General features: G+C 43.2%; 1 protein-coding gene and 1 long non-coding RNA gene across 3 annotated transcripts in view; both read left to right on the top strand.

Moving 5' to 3' along the window:
- Nucleotides 1-4723, top strand: part of LOC106894584 — an 11810-nt gene extending 7087 nt beyond the window's left edge. Inside the window, exon 3 of the long non-coding RNA XR_001413290.1 lies at nucleotides 4280-4723. This is a non-coding gene — a long non-coding RNA (uncharacterized LOC106894584). The remainder of the gene's footprint in view (nucleotides 1-4279) is intronic.
- An 894-nt stretch (nucleotides 4724-5617) lies between these two features.
- AKAP10 (A-kinase anchoring protein 10) lies at nucleotides 5618-27460 on the top strand. 2 transcript variants are annotated; one of them, XM_014953310.1, is made up of 15 exons: nucleotides 5618-5963; nucleotides 9707-9754; nucleotides 12124-12306; nucleotides 12626-13180; nucleotides 14681-14779; nucleotides 15231-15315; nucleotides 15675-15798; nucleotides 16658-16794; nucleotides 18047-18191; nucleotides 18937-19110; nucleotides 21355-21464; nucleotides 22524-22606; nucleotides 23192-23244; nucleotides 23866-23961; nucleotides 26006-27460. In XM_014953310.1, exons 1-15 carry the CDS (start codon nucleotides 5786-5788, stop codon nucleotides 26009-26011), a joined length of 2076 nt encoding a protein of 691 aa, XP_014808796.1. In that variant the 5' UTR covers nucleotides 5618-5785; the 3' UTR covers nucleotides 26012-27460. The 2 variants fall into 2 exon arrangements, with proteins under 2 accessions (XP_014808796.1, XP_014808797.1); XM_014953311.1 differs by lacking the exon at nucleotides 9707-9754.
- Nucleotides 27461-27669: the final 209 nt, after the last annotated feature.

Raw genomic sequence — 27669 nt, 5'->3', positions numbered from 1 at the left:
CGCGGTTGCGACACCCGCGGCGGGCGGGGGGGGCGTAGGGGGGGTCTCACCTGCGCACACGTTTTGGGATCTTTTACGCTGTTTTCCCTACCCGGCTGCAGGCTGCGAAGGGATTAAATATCGCTGATATTTTTAACACACCCACCCCACCCCCGGGTGCCCGCAGCCGGCGATGCGGCGGCTCCGGCTTTCCCGGGGAGGGACACACGTGGGAGCTGCGGGTTTGCGGGGAATTTCTCGCAGCCCGGGTATCACCGGGGGCCGAGGCGGGGTTTTAAAAGGCACGAACAGCCCCGGGGTCCACGGTCCCTCTCTGGGAGATTTCTTACTCGGGGTCTGCTCGCTCGAGCAATATTAATTGTGTCCTTTAATCCTTTAATTTCTCCAAAGAGTGTTAAAGGCAGGGCGGAGAGCGAGGCACAGCGGCTGCCCGGGAATTTGGGCTTATACTTCAGGTCTAAAAGCTGCGCCTCCCAGTGCAGATGAATTTTTATAACAGTCATTCTGAAACTTCATGGATCAGCCAGGTTTTATTCCTGTTAAACCTCCCGGTCGCTTTGCACCATTAATTGATATCTCATGCTCCTGCCTCGCAGATCTGATGGGGTTTTGTCGATCTCCAGGAGCTCGGCGGTCCCCCCGAGCAGTACCCACGTCCCCAGCCGCAAGCAAAAGAGGCAGATCCTTTTTTAAATATAGCAAAAAAATAGATTTATCCTGCCCTAATGTCCTCAGGCGGGTTTCAGGCGTTTATTGCCGACACCGCTGAAACGGAGTTAAGGGTGTTGGGCAGCTTTTGGTCAAAAAAAGGAGCTTTTCCTTCAGATGGGGGGTGCGTTGGTGGGTGTTTTAATCGCAGCCGGCCGGCTCAGAGGGACTCGCCTGGTGAAATCCGTGCAGAGGCTGGTAGCTCAGAAGCCGGGGGCTTGGCACCCTCTCCTGGTGTGTGCCCAGATTGCTGGGCTCCCCGGGGCTGCCCCGAGAGGAAAGCGACGGGCAAAGAATTTGGACTTTACAGCTGAATTCACGGAGAAAACATCCAGGATAAAATGCCGCACTTACACCTGGGGGCAGCCTTTGGGCTTCGTGGGGGAGGGTGTCTTATTCATGCATTTAAAGATGTTGCACATGATTTTTGTCCTGTAACTTCCAGGGAAGTTTTGGAGGGACAAAAATCACGCCCAGACTTGTTTTTTCCCAGTGTCCCTGGGTTGCAGCAAGACCTGACTGTCACGTGCTGCATCTCTTCTCACACCCTTTGAGGCATTTGCAAAAAAACAAAAGAGAAAAAAAGCACGAAGGGAGAAACAGAGAGATTGGTTTTAAACTGGATTATTATTTTTTTTTTAACTTGGTTTTTATTCAAGTATTTACGACACCAGAAATGGCTAAGAATTTGGGAAAAACACTGTGAAATGGAGAAAGGTCATCTGAGGTGAGTCCCACACAGCACTGGTGATACCGCCTGGATAGACAAGGTAGGGATGATCAGGTTTGTTGCCAGCAAACTGGAATAATTGCAGAGTGGCCCGAAAGCTCTGCAGAAAAGGCAGAAAAGGAAGAGCCTGCAGCTGGGCTGGGGCAGAGGAAAAGCTGCAGGAACTGCTGTGAGGGCTCTTCTGTTTCCCATGTCTGTGCTCCTGCTCACTGCTCCTTCCCTGGAGCTCAGATGCCCAGAGATCGTCAGGAGTAAGGTTTGTTTGGGGTTGGGTTTTTTTCCCCATTTTTTTCTGTGTTATACTTCAAGGTTCAGGTTTTTACCCACCCAGAGGGAGAGAGAAAACCCTCACCCAACCGCCAGGCACAGAGGAACAAACCTTCCTCCTTGGGCATGTGCTCAGTGGAAGGAGACAAGGAGGGACCACAATATTTTAATAAAATCAGATAACTTTTTTTGCCAGGCTGGGACGGGGGATAATTCCCTTCTTTGAAATCCTCAGCACAGTTAAGAAGCCAGTACCAACCCTTCCATTCCCATCAAGGTTAATGGACTGAGGTCAGCCACATCCCAATTTGCCATGAATTTTATGTGTGCATGCAGCCGCTTGTTTTCCCTTTAAAAAAAAAAAAAAGAAAAAAAAAGAAAAAAAATAAGAGAGAGAGAAAAATACAAGTCTGTAGTTGAAGCTGCTGTGATTGCAGTTTTGGAGCACCCCTGCTGTAATGGTATCAGTCTCATCTTCTCAATTTTACAGCTTCCCCAGCATCCTGTTGTGCAGTGGTACATGTATGTGCTGCGTCTGTCCCACTCTTCCCCACCATTAATTCCTGGGTTCTTAGTGATTAGTATTTGGATTACTTATTTTGCAAGTTCATCTAAGAAGTCTAATTATTTGCTTCAAACAATATTCTGCTATTATTTAAAATATACAATTTTTAAGCTTGTAGTGTGTTCCTTATATATTGTTGATTCCAGAGTAAGATCTGGACTGTTAAAGCCCATAGTCATATAGTTGTTATTATTTGTATTCCCACAGTAGCGAGAAGTCTATGTACAAGATAGAACCCCAACATCATGTAAATACATGTAAATAAATGAACAGACTGTCCCAAAGATGTGAGAAATGGCAATGGCCTGTAACACGATTTGTTACATTTGTGTTTTAAGATGTGAGAAATGGCAATGGCCTGTAACATGATTTGTTACATTTGTGTTTTTCTGAACGCTGTAACTGAGCGGAGCCGTTCCCTGTGATTAATTATCTGAGTCAAAGATGCCAAGCTATCAACAAGGTCTCGTTCTGCTTTATTAATTCTGTCCAAACAAGAGCATCCCATTTAAATATTTTCAAATATTAAATTTTGTTTGTTTTTCTGGCTATGGAGAGGGAAAAATCACCAGGCACTGAGACTTAAAATGTTTTAATTTAGGGAGGTGTCCCCCAGCTTCTCTGATGTTGGCCAATCTGTGTCCTGAAGTCATATTTCAACTGATTGCTCAGATAATTAATCTGTCACGTTCTGTTAAAAACTCCACAACCTGATGTTACTCGTGCTTCCAGTTCAGATCTCCAGGGTCCAAGGCTGAGTGACTAACTGTGGATTGGAGCTTCAGCCCTTCTGCACATTCCCCAAAAGGGGAGAAAATTTCAGTCCAGGAAACGTAATTCATGCCAAACATGCTCGTAGCTTGAGGCTTCATCAATTATCTAGAATCTGATGCAAAGGTAATTGAATTATCCCAAAGACTTTGACAGGTTGGATGAGGTTTTTGGAAAAGGAGCTGCTGCTTGAAAATTAATTGCAACGTAGAAGGTCTTCTTCATTGAGTGTGACGGGGGATGCCTACAATTCCCCCACCCCAAAATCTGGTTGCCAGCTGGCCAGGCTCCTGACAGCCCCACCTTATTGATGGTAGCCATTGTCACTTTGCAGCTGGTCCTGGAGTGAAAGGGTCCGCTCGGCTTGAAGCAGATAAGCATAGTTAAATAAATCTGTTAGAAAATGTTCCTGCTTCTGCCACTGCTCAGCCAGGGGGGCAGCATCAGCCGGGCTTGGTGCTGGTAGAAAAAAGATCAACACGTGAGGTCAGGAAGAGGGTCCAGAACATGGACTCCCTGGGGAATTTTACCACAAATTGTGACTTACACAGCCTGGCAGACCAGGACTCGGTAACACATTGTGTCCTGCTTCAGCCCCAACACATACATTGAAACCTAGAGCTTGATCTGCAAAACAGACCCTTCAACCACACACAGCTACGTGGAAATAAAGAGAAGGCTGTGCGCCACGTACTGGAGATCAGACTGGTTGGGTTAGGGCTGTCTTTATGCTGCCAGTTATGATGTTATTATTATGCGTGTCTGTAGAGGACTGAATGCAAACTTTTTTGACAGAACACGTTCATTTAGTGTTCCCTGAGTCATCCCCTTCTTTCAAATTTGCTCACCTTTTCAATATTTCAGTCTATTACCAGCCGCTTAGATTATGTGCCAATTAAATAATTCCATTCATTATGCAAAAACCATATGTAATCGTTCATTATCCTCAAACCAGCCTCTGGGCACGGGTACAAAAATGTAGCAAAGAGCATCAGTTAACAAAAATAATATCAAAAGAGAAAATGCAGTTGCTACAGGGTGTTGATCAGCTGCAACATCCTGCCCAAGAGATGTCTTCGTCGCAGTCCTGAAAAAAAACCCATATACCTTTTATGCAATTTACAATTTATGAGTCTTAATTACTGAGTGTTTGCAAAGAGCTATGGAACACTGGGATGAAAGATGTTGCAGAAATGTATGTAATGATTATTAATTATGTAATTTTCTCATGGCTCAAGCACCAAGGGCAGGAACAGTTACGTCGCAGAGGGATGACACTGCATCGATCCATCGTGACACGGGGATGTGAGAGGAAGAGCTGCAGCCGCCTCCTGCGGCCCCTGCACCACCTGCAGGGCTTGTTGCGGGACAGAAAAGAGCCTGAAGAGGAATCGGGCTGAGACTTATGTGTTTGGAAAGTGAATTCCTGTCCGGGATGGAGCGTCAGAGCCCACGGGAAAGTGGACACTGTGTTTCTTCCACGCTCACCGTCGCTGGAGTTCATTGCCCTCAGCTGGGTCTCCAGCACCCGCGGTGATTTCCAAGGCGTGAGCTGTCGGGTTTGCTGTGTGTGAGCTTGGGAGAGCTGTGCCTCAGTTTCCTCACACATAGACCAGAATTTATAGGAACAGTCTTTATAAAGTGTAAAGCCTTTGTATCATATACCGCTCTACAAAGATCAATGTAAGCAGCGTGTTATAACTACAGACGTCCTTTGTAGCTGAGAAAAGAGAAGATTTGCCTCAGGAGGATAATTAAGAGGGTTCTTGTGGCAGGACTGGGGACGCAGACGGAACTGACTGATCAGGCAGTCGGCTTCCCAGCACCCCCGCAGCGTCCCCACATCCTGACCAGCCCCATGCTGCCGAGCAGGGTTTTCTGGTTACACCGCGCCGGTGGCCGGGTGGTTTGGGATGGAAGGACGGGGATGCGGGAAGCCCCGCCACGTCTCTGGCACCACAGGGATGCACCCCCCAGTGCCACCACGTACCCCATGTGTGAGGGGGTGGCTTTTGCTTGCAGACCCGCAAGGACCCATGGCTTGTGGCTGCCTCCATTGGGACGGCAAAGTCCACACACCCCACGGCGGTGCTCAGATGTGGGGTCTGAGGCTGTCACCTCTCCTCTGTCACAGCCCCTGGGGCCAAAGGGGACATTTTGGGCCCATGTCTCCGAGTTCTCCAGGGTGGCTTTGCACATCAACCCAGCTCTAGCCAGCCCTGCCATGCCACTTCCCCCTGCCCTTCAGGACAGGCTGTCACCCTTGGCCCACGGGACGTGCCCAAATTGGCGCGGAGCCTCCCCAAAACACCACCTCCAGGCCCTCCTGCCCTCAGCCAAGATGGCCGACCGCGCCTCACTCCGCCCGGTGCCAATAGCCCTGATCAAAGATGGCCGCCCCCGGGCCGCGGACCCCCTGAGCTTCTTGCCCTCATCCAAGATGGCCGCCCCCACGCGCGGATTGGCTGGTCTGCCCGGGCGGCCATGTTGAGTGAGGCGGGGGCCGCGGCCGCATCCCGTCATGCTCTGCGCGCCGCCGGCCGCCCGGAAGAGGGAGCGGGGCAGTTGTTGACAACATGGCGGCCGCTGGCGCCTCCGCGGGAGGAAGAGGCGGAGGGAGAGGCGGCGGCGGGCGGAGGAAGGAGTCTCATTCATAGGGAGCCCGGCTCGCTGCCCTCGCCCTTTCCCTCCCCTTCTTCTTCCCCCCCCCTCCCCAGCGGCCGCCTCGCCCCCTCCCCGGCACTATGTCCTTCTTCAGGCGGAAAGGTAGGGGGGCGGCGGGCGGGAGGCCCGGGGCTGAGGGGCGGCTGCCGCCTTCGTCCCCAGCACGGCTGCTGGGCCCCGGCCCTGCCTCTCCGGGGACGGCGACCGGGCCCCGAGAGGAAGCTCGGCCCCTGAGGAGCGAGCTCTCCGCAAACCACGGTCAGTCCCGGCGCCTCCCGGGCCCTTTTCCTCCCTCAGGGTTCGGGGAGGAGGTCGGGAGGGGGGGCCGGGGCTGTGCGGGGATGGCCGCGGCGGGGCCTCGGGGTGTCGGCCGTGGTCCCTCTGCCCGTCGGGGCTCTGGCGGCGGCCCCGGGCAGCCCCCTCCTTCCCGGGGCCGCTTGGGGAGCGGCTGCGGCGGCTTTGCCCTTCCTCTGCACGGCGGAGCCTTGCGGTGCTGGAACGGGGGAGCCGTGCAGGTCGCTGGGCTGGGAGAAAATGTCTCGCTCCTCCTGCAATTTTTGAGCCTCTCTCACTGTTTGCAGAGAGATATTTTTTCGCAATCAATGGTTTCATAAACATATAATAAGCTGCAGCTAAAGACCCTAATTGAGAAAGGGAGCTCATCGCACTGAGTTCTTCATAAAAGCCCAAGGGGTCATTGACAGTTTATTTTTCTAATATGTTTGTTGATGTTCTGGAACACGAGCTAAGATTTAATATCTGGGACTTCTGAAATATTTATAATATTCCTGCAGCACAAATGGATGTAGTTTAAATGTTCTTTGAGAGTGAAACATTTTGAAGGCCCTTGTGCTACAGCCCGTGATGAACTGTGGTGTGGTGCACTTTCAATCTGCACAGTGTGTGGTTTGAGTGGTTTTTGTTGAAGGTGGCACCTTTTAGGCAGGGCCTCTTGGGAAAGTAGCTCTGGTATCTCGTAATGCCGTTGTTCGAGCATTACGACCATCGCTTTCCCAAAGCATTTCTCAGTTACTGAAGCCCAAAATGTGTCCCCTGGGAGGCGAGGCTGTAGGTTAGGAGGAAAGAACGTATTATCTGAGACAGTGTTTTTGCTCTTGACAGACACATCCCGATGTAAACTTGCTCAGCCAAAGTAGCAGCAACAAAAATTTAATTCTTTGTAGAGGTTAGCGCAGTAATCCTGGAAGAAACGAGTTTAAACTTCTGCTCATATCAATAGTTCTGAAGATTCTTGAAGTCCACTGGAGGTGTTTTGCAAGTGCCATAATCCTTTTTGGGGTGTTTACATACTGATGTTGAGCTGCAGAATAAAACTTTCATACTGCTTATAAACTACTCAAAACCAGCTTCTGCTGCTTCGTGGATGGAGAGGATTGTGGAGCTGATGGTCCCTCCTGATGCGTAATTGTAGGAACGGCGTAGGCTTTGGCAAAAATTTTCTCAGGGAGAAAGTAATGAAACGTCTCGTTAAGTATCTGTTTGTGTTGCTTTGATTAAAGGATCTTTGGTCAGAGAAGCACCGTCAGAACTAAATGCCCAAGAAAGGCGCTGGTAAGGAGAGGAGAGACGAAAGCTTTCATCTGGGTTGTACATAAAACAATATTGTTCTGTATGATCTCCATTTTAGATACTGGCTTTTAGAGAAGATCTTAAACTGCAGCCGGGAGAGAAGCGATACATTAAGGCTTGTGATAAAACTCTGCAGACTAGACACATGGAGTCCAAAACTGCGTCGGTGTTCTTGGGTTGAGCTTGTGTTGTTTAATTTTTATCTAGTGCAATATCCCCTTAAGCTTTTTAAAAATCAAATCATAGTAAAGATCACAAAACTACCAACATGTAGAAAAATTAAAGCCAGTAGTGAAATGATTTGTTAGCACAGGCCTTAAAAAAAGGTTTAGAAAGCCAAGGGTGGATGATGGGTTGAAAAATTGAACTATGGCAGTTGAGCTCACAGGCCGGTGCTTGAAGGCAGGTTGTGAAATTGTTATCAATGAAAGCAGCCAGACCGTGTGCTCCTTCAGTAGGGATATCTTGGAAAAAACATACCCAGCCCTGCAGCTGGCTGACCTCTGAAATGAGAGATTGGTTTTTGTGTGTGTACACGTGTGAACAGTTCAGGTTTGTTCATTCTTCTGCATTTCAAGGTGTGAATTAAGTCTCAAGTCCCACGTGGCCACATTGCATCGGTTTGATGCGTTACCCCTTTGTGAATGGGGTTTGCTGCTGGGAATCCTTACCCACTCTGTCCTGGGCCACCACGTACCGCAGTTATCTCTCTGGCTTCACACAGACACCAAGTGACATCCGTTTCTTTGAGGGAAGTGAAAGTAAATTTCTTCAGCGAAACTTTAGTCTGCAAATTTGGTCTTGTCACGTATGGGAGTTCTCTTTCGTCCTCTGCTTTAACTGCTTCATTGTGTTCTGCTTGAAGCCGATGGGGACAAAAGAAGGCTGTGTATGAGGAGGTCAGGGACATGAACTGGGAGTTTGATTACCAGTAGTAAGTAGGTAATTAGAGAGGAACTGAGTAGTTGGTAAGAAGGAACAGATATATTTAAACTGAAAATAGGCTTATGGAGGACTCTTCAGTTGAAACTCAGGAATCGTTGCCAGTAGTTAGGAATTGGTTTGATAAATCAACTATTGGAATAATTTTGGAAAGGTAAAGGTTCATAATACTGTATAGGGGTAACTTATTCCCGTTGTACCTCAGTGTTCCTTCAGACAAGCAGGTTTTTTTCAGTCCTGTGTATCAGCACGCCCTCCGTTATGTAAAGTCTGGTTATTCTCACTGCTCACAGCTGCAAGAGTTCAGCTTTAAAAGAATCCAGCTCCATTAACGGAGGCTTAAACCTCTCTACAGGAGAGAGCCTGTGCTCGCTGCCAGCTTAAATCTTAAATGCTGAGTTGCTGGTTCTCAGACCTGCAAGGTTTCTGGTCCTCGCGGGGACGGCTGGAGCTCAGCCGTGCCGCAGCCACCGCCGGCAGGACCATTATGTAAGCAGAGATTGACGTTTCCCTTTAAAATATTTAAAATACTTGGGTCAGAATAGGAAGGTGGTTTTTTTAAAAATCTGCTCGTGTTTTGTGATGTAAATGTTGGGTTGTGCTGGGTCATGATCTGTGGAGCCCTCCCAACCCTGACCACAATCGGTGTTCAAAGATGACCTATTTGTAGTAACAATCCCAGCCTGGAGCAGCCGGAGAAGGTTTTCGATATCACCACTGAATTTGTTTCTCGTGCCATCCTGTTTATGTTCTCCTTCGGTTTCTTTATTTTTGTTTTAAGCGGATCTCCTCACTTACTTCCTCTAGGAATTTCCTTTAAAAAGTAATAATTGGAAAAAAAACCAAAACAAAAAAATGCTTTTCCATCACAACTTTTTTAAACTATTATCTTCCCATCAGTTGCTTGCCGTAGGTTCAGTGATAGTTAAGCAGTATTATTTGTGAGAGAATTAACTATTTGCAGTGTGTTTCCAGAACGTTTCTGTGGTATCTGTCATGGGCTGGCTCTGGCTTTGTGGATCTCTTTGGCTGTGTGCGTTGCGCTGCTCTTCCTGTGATACGAGGGAGATCCTCTGTGATTTTTAGTTCATAGAGAGTATCTGCCAGTGCCCTACACCTAAAACCATCTATCCCAGTCTTCCCAGTTAATGCTGTTTATTAAAGTAACCTTGAATGTAGCCTTGCTTTAATCATGTGGACAGCAAGCATCTTTCTTGGTGTTAACATACTGTATTCCATTAAACTTAATTCACAGGACTTTGGTTTTGAAAAGAAACCAACCACAAAAGCTTTGAAAGCCTCTGTCAGTTACGAGATGTGCTGATTTAAATAAGAGAGATCAGTTTTAATAAAATGATAGTTTACATCTGCCTCTGATACTTGCTGAAGTTGGGAATTGTACGTCCATTCTCTGGTAAATGCCATTAGTCACCCAAAATAGCATTCATGTTTTCCTTTGTATTTTACAGTGAAAGGCAAAGAACAAGAAAAGACCACAGATGTGAAAGCAATTAAAAGTAAGATCAATATTTACTTTGTCTGTAAATTTGGATATCTAATATCATCTGCCATTTTTATTTTAACCAGTGGGATAATTTCCTTGCGACTGAGCGCAGATGTGACCTATGCATTAAAATCAAAACAAACCCCAAACTTCATTCTGTCTCTGAGTATTTATAGTAACTAATCTTTCCTGCTCATCTTGCTGAGTCTGTAAGTGCAGAAGGTTATTAAATTATGTCAGACATGAGCCTTAATTCAAAGCGATCATGCGTTTCAGTCACCTTCCAAATAGTGGTTATTCCTTATCTGCAACAAATTGCTTCTGAAGTTTCTTACTTACTTGTAGCGTATCTTCCAGTTTTGAAAATGCAGCTTAACTGTGTCTAATTTGCCAAAGGGGCTGCCAGTGTCTCATTTAACTTGGACTGATACGGTTTGTAATCTGAAGATCTGAATCTTAGTCAGAATGAATCGCTGTTTTGATGCTGCTCCATGTGATACAGAAATCTTGCTGCTAAATGTGTTAGGGGAGAAAAAAATAGCAATGGGAAGGAAGTTTATAAACCGTGAGAAAATAGGATTATTTGTCCTGTCAGTTTTTATTGCAATACTAAAAGGAGATGAGGTAATTTGTGTGAATCTGAAGTGTTACTTTTATATCCTCAGAAACAGGATTTTTTCTGTACTTGTTAATGTGTTATCTGGATATCAAGAGAAAATTAAAGGCTTTTTTCGCTTTGGTGGTCTGTCTTTCAAATCAAATACAGGAAGCAGTAAGCTGCATCCCTTTCATAGCACACCCTGAGATTTCAGTGCAACTGCAATTTCCGATGACCGGCTGAAGAAGTTTAGCAGTAAGAGGTTACAGTGTGGTGACCCTGTAAATAAAAATAAATGTGAAAATCTATCGTCTTACACACTGTGAGGTGCTGCAGAGAGAGGGCATCTTTCCAGTTTGGCAAGGAGCTACTCCGTGATCTGTATGATGTTATGTTAGCCAGGTAGTGCTACCTGGAGGTTTTGGAACAGGTGTCTGATCCTTAGATTAAGTAGAACAATTTTGCCTCAAATGTTCATAGTATAAAATTAAATTTGAATCTAATTCACAAGAGCCTAAACCGTTATGAGGAGTGTGGCTCCGGTTCTACAGGAGTGGCCTCCAGCAAGTTTTCCTTGGTTGCTGTCATCAGTCAAGTAACTGGCTGCCACCCATTGGCTTGGGGAAAAAAATGTGTTTTCTCCATTATTGCTGGTATTAAACACCAAAGGTTTTGTGAGAGGTGACGAGCAGCGTCTTGGTACCAAACATTGCACCCAGAGAAACGCTTTGCAGCAGCTTAAACATTTTAATCCTTCTGTATCGTTGCTCCTGAAGTATCTGTTACCACCACGTGTGAGTGTGAAACTGTCAACTTCTGTCATCATAGTGTCATAAAATTGTGAATAAAAATAAAGTTATGCAGTAGGAAAGTCATCAAAACCAAGTTGCTTGACGCCTTGATGAAGCGTGTTAGGAAGTGGTGCTCTGAGATAGTGTCATCTGACTCGCTTGAGGAGTCAGAGGTGTAAGATGTCCTTGCATGACATCCTACTCAACTGCAATTTCCTGAGAGCTTTTGAAACTGCTCTGAGGGGGTTTTGTTTTGTTGTTGGTTTTTTTTTCTTTTCTTTTCAGCTTTGTCATCAATTAACAATTAGTTGATGCTTTTTCATGGCAGAGTTTTGTGTGAGGAAGTTCTTCTTTGTTCTCTCTGGGCTCAGGTAGCCAGCCGTGTTTTGAAACAGCTAGAGGAGGTTAAGGGTTGTAACCTGGGTTTTGCCAGAGGTATTTCCTTATTGGTTTTTTTTTTTTTTGTTTTTTTCATCTAAAAAGCAAATAGAGGCAAAGAAAATAGTTTTGAAAAGTATTGTTGTTAAAACTCACAGATAGCTTTGTAGTTCAGGATTTTGTGACACGTTTTAGCCTTCAAGAAGGTGTGGAAATGGATTGGCAAGAACACTGCAGCTAAGATAAATAGTTGAAGTATTAAGCCGCTACGATAGTGGTTATCGAGGAAGCAGGAAGAGTGAGGAATAATATTTCACGTGTAAAGTGAGACTTGGCGTCTTTTGATTAGCTAATGAGCGAGGAGAATGTAGGTGGGTGGGTACCACTCATCTGTCGGAAGTGATTTTATTCTTGCTGTAACAGATCCTTGTTTCTTCCTGTGGTCTTTACTCTCATCAGACCCTTGATCGAAGATGACACACGGTGGTACAGGGAGGTTTTTCATAAGATTGACTTTTGCAAACTCTGGCATATCCTGGGGGTGCTTAACATTGGGTACTGCTTAGAAGATGTCTTGGGATCCTTGTGTCTTAATCATTCCTGTCTTGATTCCAGCTCCAATAGCAGTACATTCCCCTCAGAGAAGCACTAGAAATCATGCCTTGCTGGAGGCTGCAGGACCAAGCCATGTGGCGATTAATGCCATCTCTGCCAACATGGACTCTTTCTCAAGCAGTCGGACGGCTGCCCTTAAGAAGCAGCCAAGTCACATGGAAGCTGCTCATTTTGGAGACTTAGGTAAGGCTTCACCAGCTCTATAAAGTCAGTATTTCTTTTTATTCTATGTATATTACTGATATACTCACCATCCTTTGGTTTTCAGGCAAGTTGTTTAGATAATTAAAAAACTTGACTGCTGTTACAGTAGCACGTGTGTTGCCCTTGAAGGGTTTTGAATGGGGATGGTACATTTGTTTGTTAAAAGAAGTTCCTTTGCTTTGTGTGTCACCATTGTGTTGGAATTATCTCTTCACCAATCGCATCACAGGGCATCTCTGTATCAAATACTGATGTCTGTAGTACAATATGGAGTCATCCCTGTGATATTTTTCTTCAGGCAGATCGTGTCTGGATTATCAGGCAGAAGAGACCAAATCAAGCCTTTCAAAGACCCTGGAACAAGTTCTGCAGGACAATGTAGCCCTCCCTTATTTTATCCAGTTTATGGAACTGCGCAGGATGGAACACTTGGTGAAGTTTTGGTTAGAGGCTGAAAGCTTCCACTCCACAACGTGGTCCCGTATTCGAGCACACAGCCTGAACACAGTGAAGCAGAGCTCGTTGGCAGAGCCAGTGTCACCCTCCAAACAGCAGGAAATCGCATCGTCTTCTCCAACTGGGGTGCTTGAGGAGAGACTGGAGGATTCTAGCTCAGTCCATCTGCTCAGGACCAAGGCAGTGGCTTCGGACAAGGACGACAGAACTAGCAACAGCCAGAACCATGTGCTCTCGGGTCAGGAGAGCAATAACACCCCTGCTCTTTGTCTAAGAAAATCTGAGACAGGGACACATTCTGTTCCAGCTGATCAGCAAGAATCTTCCAAGCTCACAGTATCAAATAGAAACAGCCCTTCCTCTGCACTAAAAGACTTGTCAGGAAAACTAATGAAAAGTAAGTGCTGTGTGTTCCCTTTCTTTAAAAAGGTGGGGAGATGGGGAGCAGAGTGGCTGCCACTCGCTTTGTGCGATGGGGCTACCTCACTTCTCACATGTTGCTAGGAAGGATGTTGTGTTGTGAGGAGGAAGATGATTTTGTGTATCAGTAACTTTAACTTGGTGTATAAGCTAATGGTCAGTTTGAGCTGTGTATCATTTGATTGTCCGGTTGTTTAAAAACAAATATGCTGCTGAAGAGACTTCAAAATCATTAAGAACCCTAATAAGCTTAGGTTACTTCTGTTCTTACATGTGTAATCTTAAGAAATGAAGATGAACATTGCAGTGTCCCATTCTTCCCTCACCCATCCCATCCCCAACTTAAAAGAATTGCAGCAAATTTGGATGACGGGGCTGAGAATTGGTAATTAACTTCCCACAGAAGGTAAATATCCTGTATTGTGTAAGATGACATAAGTAATGGTTACAAGAGACTTGTAGAGATTTTTGTGTGGAATGGACTGTTTTTGTTCTTGGATTTGTTTGATAGAGTTCCTCCCCTTGTAATTGATTTGTCCTCATTTGGAATCCACCTCTTCAGAGGCCACTGGAAGTAAGGATGAAATTAAAATACTGACTCTTGGTAGTAAGCGACGTGCGCAGTGACCTGTTGCTCTGCTTTGCATCTACTCAGTCCTCCCCCATTTGTGCAAGTCTACAGACAAAAAGGAAACGCTCCTTTCTTCATGCTGGTTCCTTTCGTTTGCCCAACTGTTTCCTTGTGTTGCGTCCCTTTCTCTTGCTGTTTATCTTTCTCATGTAGTTATTTGTCGTGTACCTCCACAATACATAACCTCAGCCCCTGAGTAGCTTAAACAAATTCAATTATACTTTGGTCATGAAAAGCACCTCTGCTTTCTGATGTCTAAAAAGAATTTGAAAAGGCTAGGTCCTTTTTGAGAAATCTGGTAAATCTGGAATATAATTTTTTTTTCTCTCTTCCAGAGCAGTGTCCCAACTCTTGAAAGATGACATACATCTTGTTCTCAGGCATATCATTTAAAGCTATTTGGTTTTTTTCCCTTTTAATTCCTTTTATAATGCAAGTGTTTTATATTCTCTATCATGAGACTTAATGCAAGTGTTTTATATTCTCTATCATGAGACTTAATGCAAGTGTTTTATATTCTCTATCATGAGACTTAGAAATTGGGAATTTCACTGCAGTTCTTGCCAGAAAAGACTTGCTTCTGGTGTGCAGCTGAGGAAGAGGGTGCTGTCTGTCCTGGTGGTAGGACTGTTCAGAGCTGTTGCTTTATTCCATCTCACGGGTCAGTCCCTGCTGGGCTCATTGTGTCCTGGCTGGAGACCACAGTCACTGAAAGCTTCACGGGAAGGAAACTTGTTGCTGATAATTAGATACTTGCTTTTCTGAAGAGAGATGGTTGTTAATCTCTCCTCGTTTTAGATCTGTGCCAAGGAAATCAAAGTTTGATTCTGTGTTTCTTCCTTGTAGGTATAGAACGGGATGCAGTTAGTACTTTTACCAAATATATTTCTCCAGATGCTGCTAAACCAATCCCTATTACAGAAGCAATGAGAAATGACATAGTTGGTAAGAATGTGCACTGCCTACTCATTTCAGAGCTTCCTCCTTCCCCGTAACAATTTCTCTTTAATACCACACGCACTCATATTTCTTTTTATTTTTATGAATTTTAAAGTCAGTTGTAAAATGGTAGTAGATCACATTACAAGTATCAGTGGATCTGACCTTTCTGTAGTGCTGTGCTGTATCCCCAGCAGAACTTCCAGAGACTGTCCTTAAATTAGTGAAAGAATTCCTGTGGTTATGGAGGGAATCCAGATTTGAGTCTTAATCAAATATTTTAGTTATAATGTTATCATTCAGCTATCTGCAGTACTTCAAAAGGTCTTTTTGCACAGTCAGAGCCAGCTGATTCTAGTGGATTTGAATTGCGGTTTGTCATTAACTAGTCACCACTCCTGTCTTTCAGCTCAATCAGCCAAATGCACATTAAAATTAACCTGGTCTTTCTTTGCAGCAAAAATTTGTGGGGAAGATGGACAAGTGGATCCGAACTGTTTTGTTATGGCACAGTCAATAGTGTTTAATGCAATGGAACAAGAGTAAGTTGATTGAATGGTTTCGCTTCTTCTTTCTATTGTTTTTTTGCAAAAGGTGGTTCCCTTAAAAATGCTCATGGAGGCATTAACTGTGTAATTGCTTCTCTGTGCAGTCTTCTGTATTTGAACCTGCTCAAATCTCTTCCTCCAAATGCATTCTGGCAGTCCCTTGCTGAAGTTGGATGTGTGTGCTATTTATGCATTCTTTCTGTCTTTGTGTCAGTTGTAAACCTGCACCGTTTCTTGCTTGTTTTGCTTTTATCCAACTAAAAGTGGAAGACTTCTGGGGCAAGAACTAATTGGTTCATGGGGAGCCTTGAATGCTGTTGACCCTTAATAACTAATTGTTTATCTGTGTGCAGGCACTTTAGTGAATTTTTGCGAAGTCATCATTTCTGTAAATACCAGATTGAGGTGCTGACCAGCGGGACTGTTTATCTGGCTGACATACTTTTCTGTGAATCAGCCCTGTTCTATTTTTCTGAGGTGAGTGGTAGGTTTTGGGTTTGCTTTTTTTATTCCTTTCTATTGAATGGAAGAAAAGCTATTCGTGCCCTGATGACTCTAAAAAGACATCTCAAATATAATAAAAAAAGATGAGGTGTGTCTTTTTTTTTTTTTCTGGGAGATAATGCATTAAACTGTTTCCTGCCCACGTGTAGAACTATTTCAAATGTTCAAACCTGTAAACTGAATTGTAGAGTGAGTATTTGTGTGCCTTCTCCAGTTCATGAGTGCTTCTAAGCATCTCTTTGCTTTATAGAAGCTTTGACAGTTGTCTTAATTTTGCCAAATGAAGTAGTGAGTTTGAAAGCCTTAAGTGTTCTTACAAATAGCAAATAATCACTACTTAGGGAGGGTACCAGATTGGAATGTGGTAGGTTAAATGCATGGTTTAACAGTTGTGGGGTCCTGTGCCTTGAGGGCATCATCTGTTAGTAGTAAAATACTTGTCCTGATAGTCTGACAAGCCAGCGTGGTGTCAAACAGCAAACTGGGAAGCTGAAACAATATGCTGAGTTCAGTGTAAGCTAACCATAGCGTGAAAATAGTGTTTCCTCTCTCTTTAGTAAATAGTTCTAGGAAACTAAGTGTGAAAACTATTACAGAAAAGAAATGGCATGGGTGGTTTTTTGTAAACCACAAATTTGTAAAACTAAATTAGTCTGCAAAACTGTACCTGAAAATTCAAAACAATTATATGCCATGGTGACAATTTTGCATCATTACTGTATGGACTGTGTTTCTTGTTAAAAATGGTAAGGAGCAGGTTTGTCTATGTTTATTAAAAGTTTCTTGCTAAAACTGCTTTAATTTCTCCTCTTTTTTTTAATTTCCCTTCCAGTACATGGAGAAGGAGGATGCAGTTAACGTATTGCAGTTCTGGTTGGCAGCAGATAACTTCCAGTCTCAACTTGCTGCCAAAAAAGGCCAGTATGATGGGCAAGAAGCACAGAATGATGCCATGATTTTATATGACAAGTGAGGGAGTTCAACAATTATTTGTTTCTGAAACTCTAATTTTGTGCTTGTAGTTTTGGTTTGCACTGTGCAAAAGGAACTTTTCATTTTCAAACCATAACTGTGCAGTCTTGTGCTGTTATGCTGAAATGAGTTTTATCAAGGTGGCCTTTGATGCATATGCACACAAGAACTTCTGAAATTTTTCTTTATGCATGAGGAGAAAATCCTTATAATGACTTCGTTCTTAAACACAATTCAGAATTTCAGGACTCGATTGCTTGAGTTAATGGTTGGTGATGAGATATCAAAGCCAATTGGTTGCCATTTGAAAATGCAAAAGGATTAAACCTGATAGCAGATGCATTGCTGTAGAAAAACCTTGAGGTTCAGATACTGTTGTCCACTTAAAATAGCCTGTAGGAACTGTTACCACACATATGAAAATCCTAATGGTGCTTGTTCTTTGTATTTCAAAATATTTTCTTTTTTTTTTTTTGATAGCAGATGCATTGCTGTAGAAAAACCTTAAGGTTGAGATACTGTTGTCCACTTAAAATAGGCTGTAGGAACTGTTATCACACATATGAAAATCCAAATGGTGCTTGTTCTTCGTATTTCAACATTTATTTATTTTTTTTTCAAGGAAATGACCAGATTCCTTTTAATATCAGACTTTCCTCTCACTCTCACCAGTGTAACTTTTTTCTTTTGTGATTCACCTTAGCAATAACCCAACTGGAAGACAAACATCAAAACTGCTTCCAGAAAAAGTTTGTTCTTAAGCTTAAGTGTGAGATTCATTGCCACAAGCTTGTTGAGTTATACCCTAGTAGGAAATAGTAATTGGAGAGGAAGCAAACAATTTGCTCTGACTTTGATCAGTCACCCCCCAGCTCCATCCATAAACTCAGCTCTCAGTGATGTGATCAGCAGAGCAAATGCTGCCTCGGAGTCCTGGGTGTTTCCTGCTTCATTCCTGCTTCCCTGCTCCAAGGCTGTGTGTGACATTCTGCTCATCAGCAGATGATGACGCTCTCTTTCTTTTATCTGTGTCTTCAGGGCAAGGCTTTATCAAAAATGTTTCTGTGAATTGGGTTTGGGGTTTTTTTTCTGTGGTGAGTGAGGCTCAGTTTTTGGGTACGTTTTTGAGGCCAGCACCATCTAGTGGCTGCCGCGGGATTAACGGTCTTCGGTGAAAGGCTGGGATTAACCACCTGCAAAGTTTTGCAAATCCTTTTTTTGTTGTCATCTCCCCCTGTCCGTGCTGCAGGTACTTCTCCCTTCAAGCCACGCACCCTCTTGGGTTTGATGACTCGGTGAGGTTAGAGATTGAATCCAACATCTGCAGGGAAGGGGGTCCTCTCCCAAACTGTTTCACTACTCCCTTACGGCAGGCGTGGACTACCATGGAGACGGTGAGATGCCTTCTTCAGAACGGGTTTGGCAGTTAGTAAAGATGATGTGGAGATTGTGCAGCGTTTCAAGTGTCCCCTCCTGCATTTCTGATTGATCCTTTTCTTTCCCTGCCTGGTTACCTGCATAATACAGCAGCTTTAGTAAAATATGCTAGACTGTTTTCCCCAGCCTGATTTGAAGAGATACCACCCACTGGCTTCTGTTAATTCTCTGTGAAATGTTTGTCTTGGGTGATTATTGCATTTTAATGGAAGTAACAGAATTTCCTCCCATGTGAATTGCTGTCAACAACTTATTATGTCTCTTTAGAAAATGTTCCTTCCTGCTAGTAGCAGTTGTTTGCAAGTCTAATTCCAGTGGTGTGGCTCATAGAGAAACTCTGGGGTACCTGGATGCTGGAGATTAATAATTTGATTGTGGAGCTGCAGGTGATTTTGAGCAGTGTAGTGCAGTGACTGTAAACATATTGGGTTGTCAGGCTTTTCTAGGGGAAGACAAAAGTCTGAACTTCAGTTCCAGTTCCTGGATGATATGGTTAATACACAGTTATTTTTGTTTTGCAGTAGGATAAAAACTTAAAGCAATGCAGTCCCTAATGGTGAACAATTCCTTGTGTGGACACTTGTGTACCATCTACACAAGGAAGGACTGAGATGTTTGTGTGTCCCTTCTCGTCTGCAGATGATGTACAGGAATTGTGTGGACCAGCCTTGATTAAAGAGAATTCCTTCTTCTATCTCTCAGGTTTTTTTACCTGGTTTCTTGTCCAGCAACCTTTACTACAAATACTTGAATGATCTCATCCATTCAGTACGAGGAGATGAATTTCCAGGAGGGAATATTGCACTGAGCATTCACGGCCCCGGTAACTCTCCTGACAGCGACTCGATAGGGGCCCCGGATGGCTCTGCCTCCCAGGTACGAGTGTCATGGCTTGATTATGTTATAGGAAATCCTGCTGTCACTTTTCTGTGTCGATATTAGAGTTCCTGCACTGTAAGGAAACGTCTTGAGTGTCATGGCTTGATTATGTTATAGGAAATGCTGCAGGCACTTTTCTGTGTCGATGTTAAAGTTCCTGCACTGTAAGGAAACGTCTTGTAATTTGAAGCTTCCCATTGCACTTTAACATTAACGCCTGTGTCATATTAGGACACGTTTGATCTCCATTCTGCTAAGTTCAAACCAACACACGTTTGATCTCCATTCTGCTAAGTTCAACCCAACAGTATTGGCATGGAATGGTGTCTTGTATTTGCTGTACCCAAAGTCTTGTACTGCTTTTAGTTCTTTGCATCAAAGTTGTGTTTTCATTGAGCCATTAATGCTCACTGCAGATTTTGTAGTGCCATAATGTTTAAGAATCCTTTTTTTCTAGAAATAAGTTACAAATACACCAGTTTTGCGTGCTCAGTTCTATTAAAGTGCTGGATTTTCTGTCCTGAAGAGTCCATTCATTTTTAGGGTTTAAGGCATCTCTCTACTCATGCCTAGAGCAGTGAGAGTTAATATCTGACCAGGTGGTGGTCGTTATTTTATCTCAGCAGACTTCTCACTGCTGTTGTCCTCAATCTAGCGAGTCATGCTGGTCCCATAGAAAATGGCCAGACTCTGACCTTTCCAAAAGAGATCTCTGACACTTTATTACCACCGAGATGCTCTGAGCTGGGGGGCAATAACTGCATTTTGTTTGCATGTACATAGCTTGATGTAAAACTGGGCATTAAAAAAAGTCCATTGCTGGGTAAGGCATTCTAATCTTTCGTTAAGCATAATTGAAGCTCTGGCTGTTTCTTTGCTGTACTGTGAAGAAACAAGAATGTGACTGGGCTCCTGGGCTCTGTTACCCTTCCAAAGTCATTGAGAAATGCCCACTGTGTATTAGCTTTGCACGGTGCCCTGATTGTGGGGCAGCATCTTCCTTTTTTTTATTGCCTTTTTGTGGTGCTGCTTTGAGGGCTGTGTTCCCGGGTGGGCCCAGCCTCAGAAACGGGCAGTGGAGCTCGTTACGCTCTGAAACCATCCCGATGACATCAGCGATGTTTTTAACCAAGAGCTGTCTGTTCCAAAAACTCTAGCTTTGCTTCATTCAGATGTGAAGCAAGAGGGAATAAGCAGATTGTAGCTTGTCTGTAACCAGGTCAGGTTGCAAACCGCAAGCCCAGCTGAGAGCAGAAACGCTGAGCTCGAACTGCTTTTGCTGAATTGCTCTTACTGAAGGCCACAGTGCTACCCTGGGTTTTACACCCAGTATCTAGAACAACGTTATTGATGTTCTGTGTTTCAAGCAACTTAGAAGCTGTACTACCTGCTTGTAGTATTTTTAAACCACCTCATTTGCAAGGAGGGAATATTCCCACCTAGTTGCGAAATGGGGAATAAAATCTGTGTTCTGACCGTTTTGAAATATCCTGCTGCCTGACAGTCTGAGCAGGAGAAGCTGCTGGTAATTGGCTGGACTAGCCAATTTAGGAATGAATTACTGCATTTTGTGCTGTGCATTCCTGCTTGTCTGAATAGGAGAATCTCTGGGTCTCTGCATATTTTTGCATAAAGAACAGCGCTTACGCAGAGCAGCAGGGAAGGAGTTTGCAGGGCAGGCGCCATTGATGTTTCTGCTCTGTGTTAAGTTGCTAATAGGTTGCTGTGCATTTGTGCTTTCCCTGTTGTAGCTCTAATGTTTGTTTGATTTTTTTTTTCATAACCTCATATAAATATTCCAGGCCAAAAGATAAATGTTTGTTCTCTGTGGATGGGGGAAACCTGGTGTGTTTGGGAATTGCTTACCAAGTGCATGAGAGGGATGAGTGAAGCTGCTGCAGCTTATGAGGTAGCTCACTTGTGCACTCACAAACAAATAAATTGCACGTGTGTGTGGATCTGTTCAGCTGGTAACGCCTAGTCAGCAGTCCTTACACACGCGTAGGCTGACCTCACCTCGTGTCTTTGGCTCTCTTCATAGAACTTTATCATCCTCTGTTTAAAAACAACGTCATACTGAGTTAGGAATTCATGGCTGTGTAGATGCTCTCTAATTCTTTTATGTTTGCTTAGAGACTTTGTGGAAGTTTATCTAAGTGTAAAAGCACTAAAGTAGCAGTTTTATTAGGAAGCTGTTAGTTGTCTGCGTTGGGCACTAATACTTAAAATTTTTATTTGTAGTCCAATGTCAAAAAGGCTAATGTTAAAATCCTGAAAAATTTTGATGAAGCAATAATTGTAGATGCTGCAAGTCTGGATCCAGAATCTTTATATCAACGAACATATGCAGGGTAAGGTTCATTCAGTGTATCTTGTTCTTTCTAGTTACGTGTTTCACCTCTGTTCTGTTTTTGCTGTGTCCTCCTGCATTGAGAGTATGTATAAATGCAAGGTGTTGCAATCTTAGTACATGTCAATATTTGAAAGTAAATCTATTTCGATAGCGTGATTTAACACCAATGTCATAGTGAATGTTGTGTTTCACCTCTGTTCTGTTTTTGCTGTGTTGTCCTGCATTGAGAGTACGTATAAATGCAAGGTGTTACAATCTTAGTACATGTTAATATTTGAAAGTAAATCTATTTTGATAGTGTGATTTAACACCAATGTCATAGTGAATGGTCTCTGACCAGAATGGCATCCAGAAAAATATTTTGGTTTTTTTTCTCCTAGTTATTCTTGGCATCCAGAAAAATATTTTGGTTTTTTTTTTTTTCTCCTAGTTATTCCTCTGACTCCAAAATACAGCCAAGTAGTTCCTATTTGGGGTTGGAACAGAAAAGAATAAGCTCAGGCTTTGATACTGTAATGTGCAATTCTGATTTCTCCTGACCCCCATGGCAGAGAAGGGATTGTACTTCATTTCTTCAGCAGATTGCACAGCTCTTCTTCTGTTTCTTAAGTTGCTCTTTGTTATAAAGCTCTTCTGCTCTGTGGATCTCATACAGAAATAGTTTCTATAGCTACATTGCTTTTCTGTTGGATTCCATTCTTCTGTCCTTTTGGGTACTGTTTTCTCCCTAATGACATGTTTTTATGATAGTGTAGAGCACTTGCTAGCGCTGCCTGTTGATATTAACTGATTGAGTCATTGAAGCATTTCCCTATTTCTAGTTTCTAGAAGAATTTTTAAGATAGGCTTCAAATTCAGATGTGTGAGAAGAGCAGGAGATTTTTCACAATGTATCATTTTTAGGTGGAAGAGGTGGTAACTGGTGAAATGCCAGTGTTTATTGAGACAGTAGAGTCTTAGTTGTGGAGGCTTTTTATGTTTTTCTGACTGGTAGCTTTCCATAATGCAGAAGTTCTCTTGGTAACCTCTGTGGTTCTTTTACTCCTCCTCTCTTCAGGAAGATGACATTTGGAAGAGTCAGTGACCTGGGACAGTTTATCAGAGAATCTGAACCAGAGCCTGATGTCAAAAAATCAAAAGGTTGGGTTTTCCTCTTTCCTCTCCATTTCTGTAAACATCTGCAGAACTGCTCCTTTCCTTACTGCAGTCAAGATAAGCAAGATTCTTGACTCTTTCCAGATCTGTTTTAAGCCAAATAAGATACAGAGGGGATCGTCCTGTACTGAGGCAAAGCCAATCCCTGGCCCAGTTTTCTAGCCAAACTCTGCTTTTCTGGTCCAGCTGGACTCCTGGGAGTATGAGCAGCCTGTGGGCGTTGGAGCTGTCGATGGAACCTGGCAGGGATGAAAGCTGCAAGCAGCTGAGCTGGTGATCAAACCTTCAAAGATTTGGTTTGGAGATGAAAAAACTTCAGCTCTCCACACGCTTCCACCCAGTTTGGTACCTGCTGTTAATGCTGCTTTTCAGCTCTGGTAAAGAGGAATGGTTCAGGCTCGGTGTCCAATGAACCATGGCTCCACATGATCCCTTGTCTTTCATGCCACTCTTTGTTCTCTAACACCAGCAGCAAGAACCCTTCAGAAGGATGGAAGGAATTAGATTTTATAGAGGTGTGCCACAGAGTTTGCTAATACACCTTCCTTGCTGTTCTTTTGTCTCCACTAGGGTCCATGTTTTCACAAGCAATGAAGAAGTGGGTTCAAGGAAACACAGACGAGGTGTGTCCTCTTTTATGTTGTCCTTGTGACTGACTTTACAGTATAGATTAGGGAAATGAAGTATTGAAGTTCCTAATTCTGTTTCTCCAAGCATCTCTCTGCACCACAAGAACTGTCAGACTCTGTGTGCTAAATGTAATTTAATTGCATGCATGTGTGAAACTAGTTTGATTTTTGCCGGTTTTGCTGGTTTAACTAATGTAATGGTTAACTGTGTGCTTGCAGTCCAGGTTTTTCTAATCATGGTGTTATAAAATAGATCTATAATTAGGAGTGAAGGTGCTGTTGGTCTTTGTTTTTTACTGTGGAGTGACCGCTGTGCATGGATTACAGGCTGCATTTCTCCCCCTTGGAGGGGATTGGACAAGTCCCCAACAGATAAGTCTAAAATCTTCACTAACTCTCTTGGAAATTGCATCAATCCATAAATATTCACAATATTAGTTCTATACTTAGAAACCAGGTGCATTTCCATCAAGGATACATTCACTACAGGTCACTGAGTTGCGAAGGTTGCTCACGTCTCTGAGGTTGAGCGTGTCAATTACACTGAGAGGACTGTATTTTTAATTTTTAAGATCTTGAAGCTATCTGTAATTTTGGATGTTTTTTTCTGTGCAGGCTCAAGAAGAGATGGCTTGGAGGATAGCAAAGATGATTGTCAATGACGTTATGCAGCAGGCACAGTGTGAACAGCCTCCGGAGAAGGTTACGAAGGTAGGGGGGTGGGAAGGCAGGGTGTCTTTATCAGGCTTCAGCCAGGCTGTGGGAGGAGAAGAGCTCTTGCCTTCCTGGTGCATCTGAAACCCACGCTGGTAAACGTTCAAACTGGTGTAGCACCATGTGAAGAAAGAAAGGTTGGAAGTGTTTCAGCCTCCGTACTACTTGTAGTTGTTCTGTGCAAGTCTTAAAATCCTCCTTGTTCATTCTGAGTCTTTACAAACCTGTTTTTTTCTGTGCAGGCTCAAGAAGAGATGGCTTGGAGGATAGCAAAGATGATTGTCAATGACGTTATGCAGCAGGCACAGTGTGAACAGCCTCCGGAGAAGGTTACGAAGGTAGGGGGGTGGGAAGGCAGGGTGTCTTTATCAGGCTTCAGCCAGGCTGTGGGAGGAGAAGAGCTCTTGCCTTCCTGGTGCATCTGAAACCCACGCTGGTAAATGTTCAAATTGATGTAGCACTATGTGAAGAAAGAAAGGTTGGAAGTGTTTCAGCCTCCGTACTACTTGTAGTTGTTCTGTGCAAGTCTTAAAATTCTCCTTGTTCATTTTGAGTCTTTACAAACCGCCCTGTTAGTTAACAGGGTGATTAGTGTTGCAGAATCAATACTGTAATTCCTTATTTGAGTTCACACTTGCTGTTTCATATTAATGAATGCTGGTGTATTTGCCTGAAGTGTCCAATAAAGCTCCGCAGCTGGAAAGTTGTCTTGTTGGGTGCACTGATTTACACAGTGCTCTGTCTACACTGTTTGAGACAAGACACAGTAGTTGTGTCCATGGACTAGTGAATTAGAATTGTGTGCTGGTGTTTCGTGACGTTGTTATACAAGTCCACATGTTCTCTGGTTAAAAAACCCACTTCTGATGCAACAGATTTTGTGAAATAATGAAGACAGTAATTTACGAAGTTGATTTCTGGTACTTCTGGCTTTTAGGCATGTGACTTTGCACTTTTTAAAATTTTTTAAGGTAAACCAGATTTTGTGAAATAATGAAGACAGTAATTCACGAAGTTGATTTTTGGTACTTCTGGCTTTTAGGCATCTGACTGCAATTTTTAAAAGTTTTTAAGGTAAATTCCTGGTGCATCTGAAACCCACGCTGGTAAACGTTCAAACTGGTGTAGCACCATGTGAAGAAAGAAAGGTTGGAAGTGTTTCAGCCTCCGTACTACTTGTAGTTGTTCTGTGCAAGTCTTAAAATCCTCCTTGTTCATTCTGAGTCTTTACAAACCTCCCTGTTAGTTAACAGGGTGATTAGTGTTGCAGAATCAATACTGTAATTCCTTATTTGAGTTCACACTTGCTGTTTCATATTAATGAATGCTGGTGTATTTGCCTGAAGTGTCAATAAAGCTCCATGGCTGGAAAGTTGTCTTGTTGGGTGCACTGATTTACACAGTGCTCTGTCTACACTGTTTGAGACAAGACACAGTAGTTGTGTCCATGGACTAGTGAATTAGAATTGTGTGCTGGTGTTTCGTGACGTTGTTATACAAGTCCACATGTTCTCTGGTTAAAAAACCCACTTCTGATGCAACAGATTTTGTGAAATAATGAAGACAGTAATTCACGAAGTTGATTTTTGGTACTTCTGGCTTTTAGGCATCTGACTGCAATTTTTAAAAGTTTTTAAGGTAAATGTGTGCCCAGTGATTAGGCCCAAATGGATCAATAGTTTCAATATGTGACTGTTCCCTTTTTTTCTAGAGCAGTTATATTTAAATTACTTGTATAATTATTTCACTTAACTGCTTGGCTGCAAATGATATAACTCCAGTCTGGCTGGATGAAAAGGTCACTTAGCACAGTATTTAGAAAGACCAAGTGGCTGCAGATGCTCTGGATTCAATTAAGCCAAGTACGGTTACAGTCATCGGAAGGTTGAGTGTGTTGTGGTTTGGTTTGGGTTTTTTCCTCTCCCCCACTCATAAGCGTACCAGGCTTCAGCATTTTTAAATACAAAATGTCTTTCTATTGAGCATTTGCCTTGTATGTTTTAGGGTAAAATGAACTCTAACCCTGTTTTTCCTTTTCCAGCTATGATTTCTGAAACGCCAGAACAGGAAATCTGGTTTTCCGCTTCAAGAATGAGTGAACTTTCCCTTTTGGTGGATTCTTTAACACAGCCAATAAAAACAAAGCACTGTTAATCCAACAGCCGAAATCTCCCTCATTTATAAGGAAAAACGAAAAAGAAGCAATCCTGTACCTCCACTGTAGAGCGTGAAGAAACACTTTTTCCTGTTGTATGTGGCATTCACAATAATGATGGTTTTTAAAGAGATGAAGACGCAGTTTACAAATGTGTCACTGAGAAACTGTGATCAACTTCACAAATACTTGACCCTGTCTCAAAAAAAAACTTTTAAGCAAAATATCTGGAATGGGACACAAGCCACAACAAAGAGGGGAAGGTTTTGCTGTAGTTTCTAGTTCTACTACTTGTAATTTTTAAACACGTAATTGGAAAGGCTGTGGGGCGTGTCCCCAACATTGGCCGTTGAAGAAGTGAACCTGAAATGGTGAATCCATTGGCGGTGAATGACCGAAAAAGTTCTAAGTTTTATTTTTCCTTACTTGAAATAGATGCGTATTCAACTGTAAGATAAATGTATTTTACTTCATAACGACATTAACTTGGAAGGCAGCGTAGAGTGATGAGGAGCGAAGCCTGGACGGTGTCACTCTTCCTGGTGGAGCTGGTTCCCCTGCACACACGATCCCCCGCTTCCCACACAGAGCGGACTCGAAAGCCTTGCGCCACCCTCTGCTCCCCAGCCCAGCTCCCAGCACAGCCCACGTTTTGAGGAGATGGTACCCCCTAAACACCTCCATTTTCTTTCCACTCCATCCCACAAGCAAGGAAAAAAGTAATTGCTGCCATTCTCCATAGCTTGTTGTCCTCCAACCAACATAGTATCTAATTCCAGATCTTTGGTTTACAAAGAAAAACAATTTTTAATGACCTCTGGCCTTCCCCCCAACATTATCAACACTTGCAACTTGCAAAACGTTTAATTTAAGTAAAAAAGCCACTGTGTTACACAGCACCTCATTTTTTTTTTCCAGTAAATTGATTTTTGCAGGGTATCAAAAGTACTCAGTGTCTCACCATTATGTTATTGCTGCATCTTTAGTACACAACACTTCTGGTTTGGATTTTGTTTTACTTTACTCTTATGATTGCTTTTTTCCTCAAACTTGTGCAAAAAAAATAATCACTTTGCAAAGAACTCAGATCATCTCCAATGTTCAGAATATCTTGATTGACTAGCAAGTGTTATTCTGTTGCAATATTCAATTGTATAGAGATACACTGTATTGTCTATAAAAAGCAAAAAAAGGCTGTGTATAGGTTTTTGGTACTATGTACCACCTCTTATTTCTCTCATGCCCAAGTATTCATGTACTTAAAACATACTATATTTAATTGTGTTTTGATTTAAAATATATAAATATTAAAATTTGTGTCAATTTTCTGTTTTGATGGGATTTGACTTTGGGGCTTTTTTTTTAAGTGTGAGTCTTGGGGGGTTATACAAGAAACAAACCCTTGAACAGTTTGTCCTTGGTACACTTGCACATACTTCTTAATCTTTTAATGGGTGATGTTAATGGCAGTGTGGTGGAATATGAATAATTTCTATTTAAATACCAGATAAGAAGGTATTTGGGGCAGGGCTTGGTCCTTCAGCACAGCC

This window comes from Calidris pugnax, unplaced genomic scaffold (genome assembly GCF_001431845.1).
Source record: "Calidris pugnax isolate Ruff unplaced genomic scaffold, ASM143184v1 scaffold133, whole genome shotgun sequence".
Lineage (NCBI taxonomy): Eukaryota > Metazoa > Chordata > Aves > Charadriiformes > Scolopacidae > Calidris > Calidris pugnax.
Note: the sequence above shows the minus strand (reverse complement) of the source record. Positions and strands in the feature narration are given on the sequence as shown.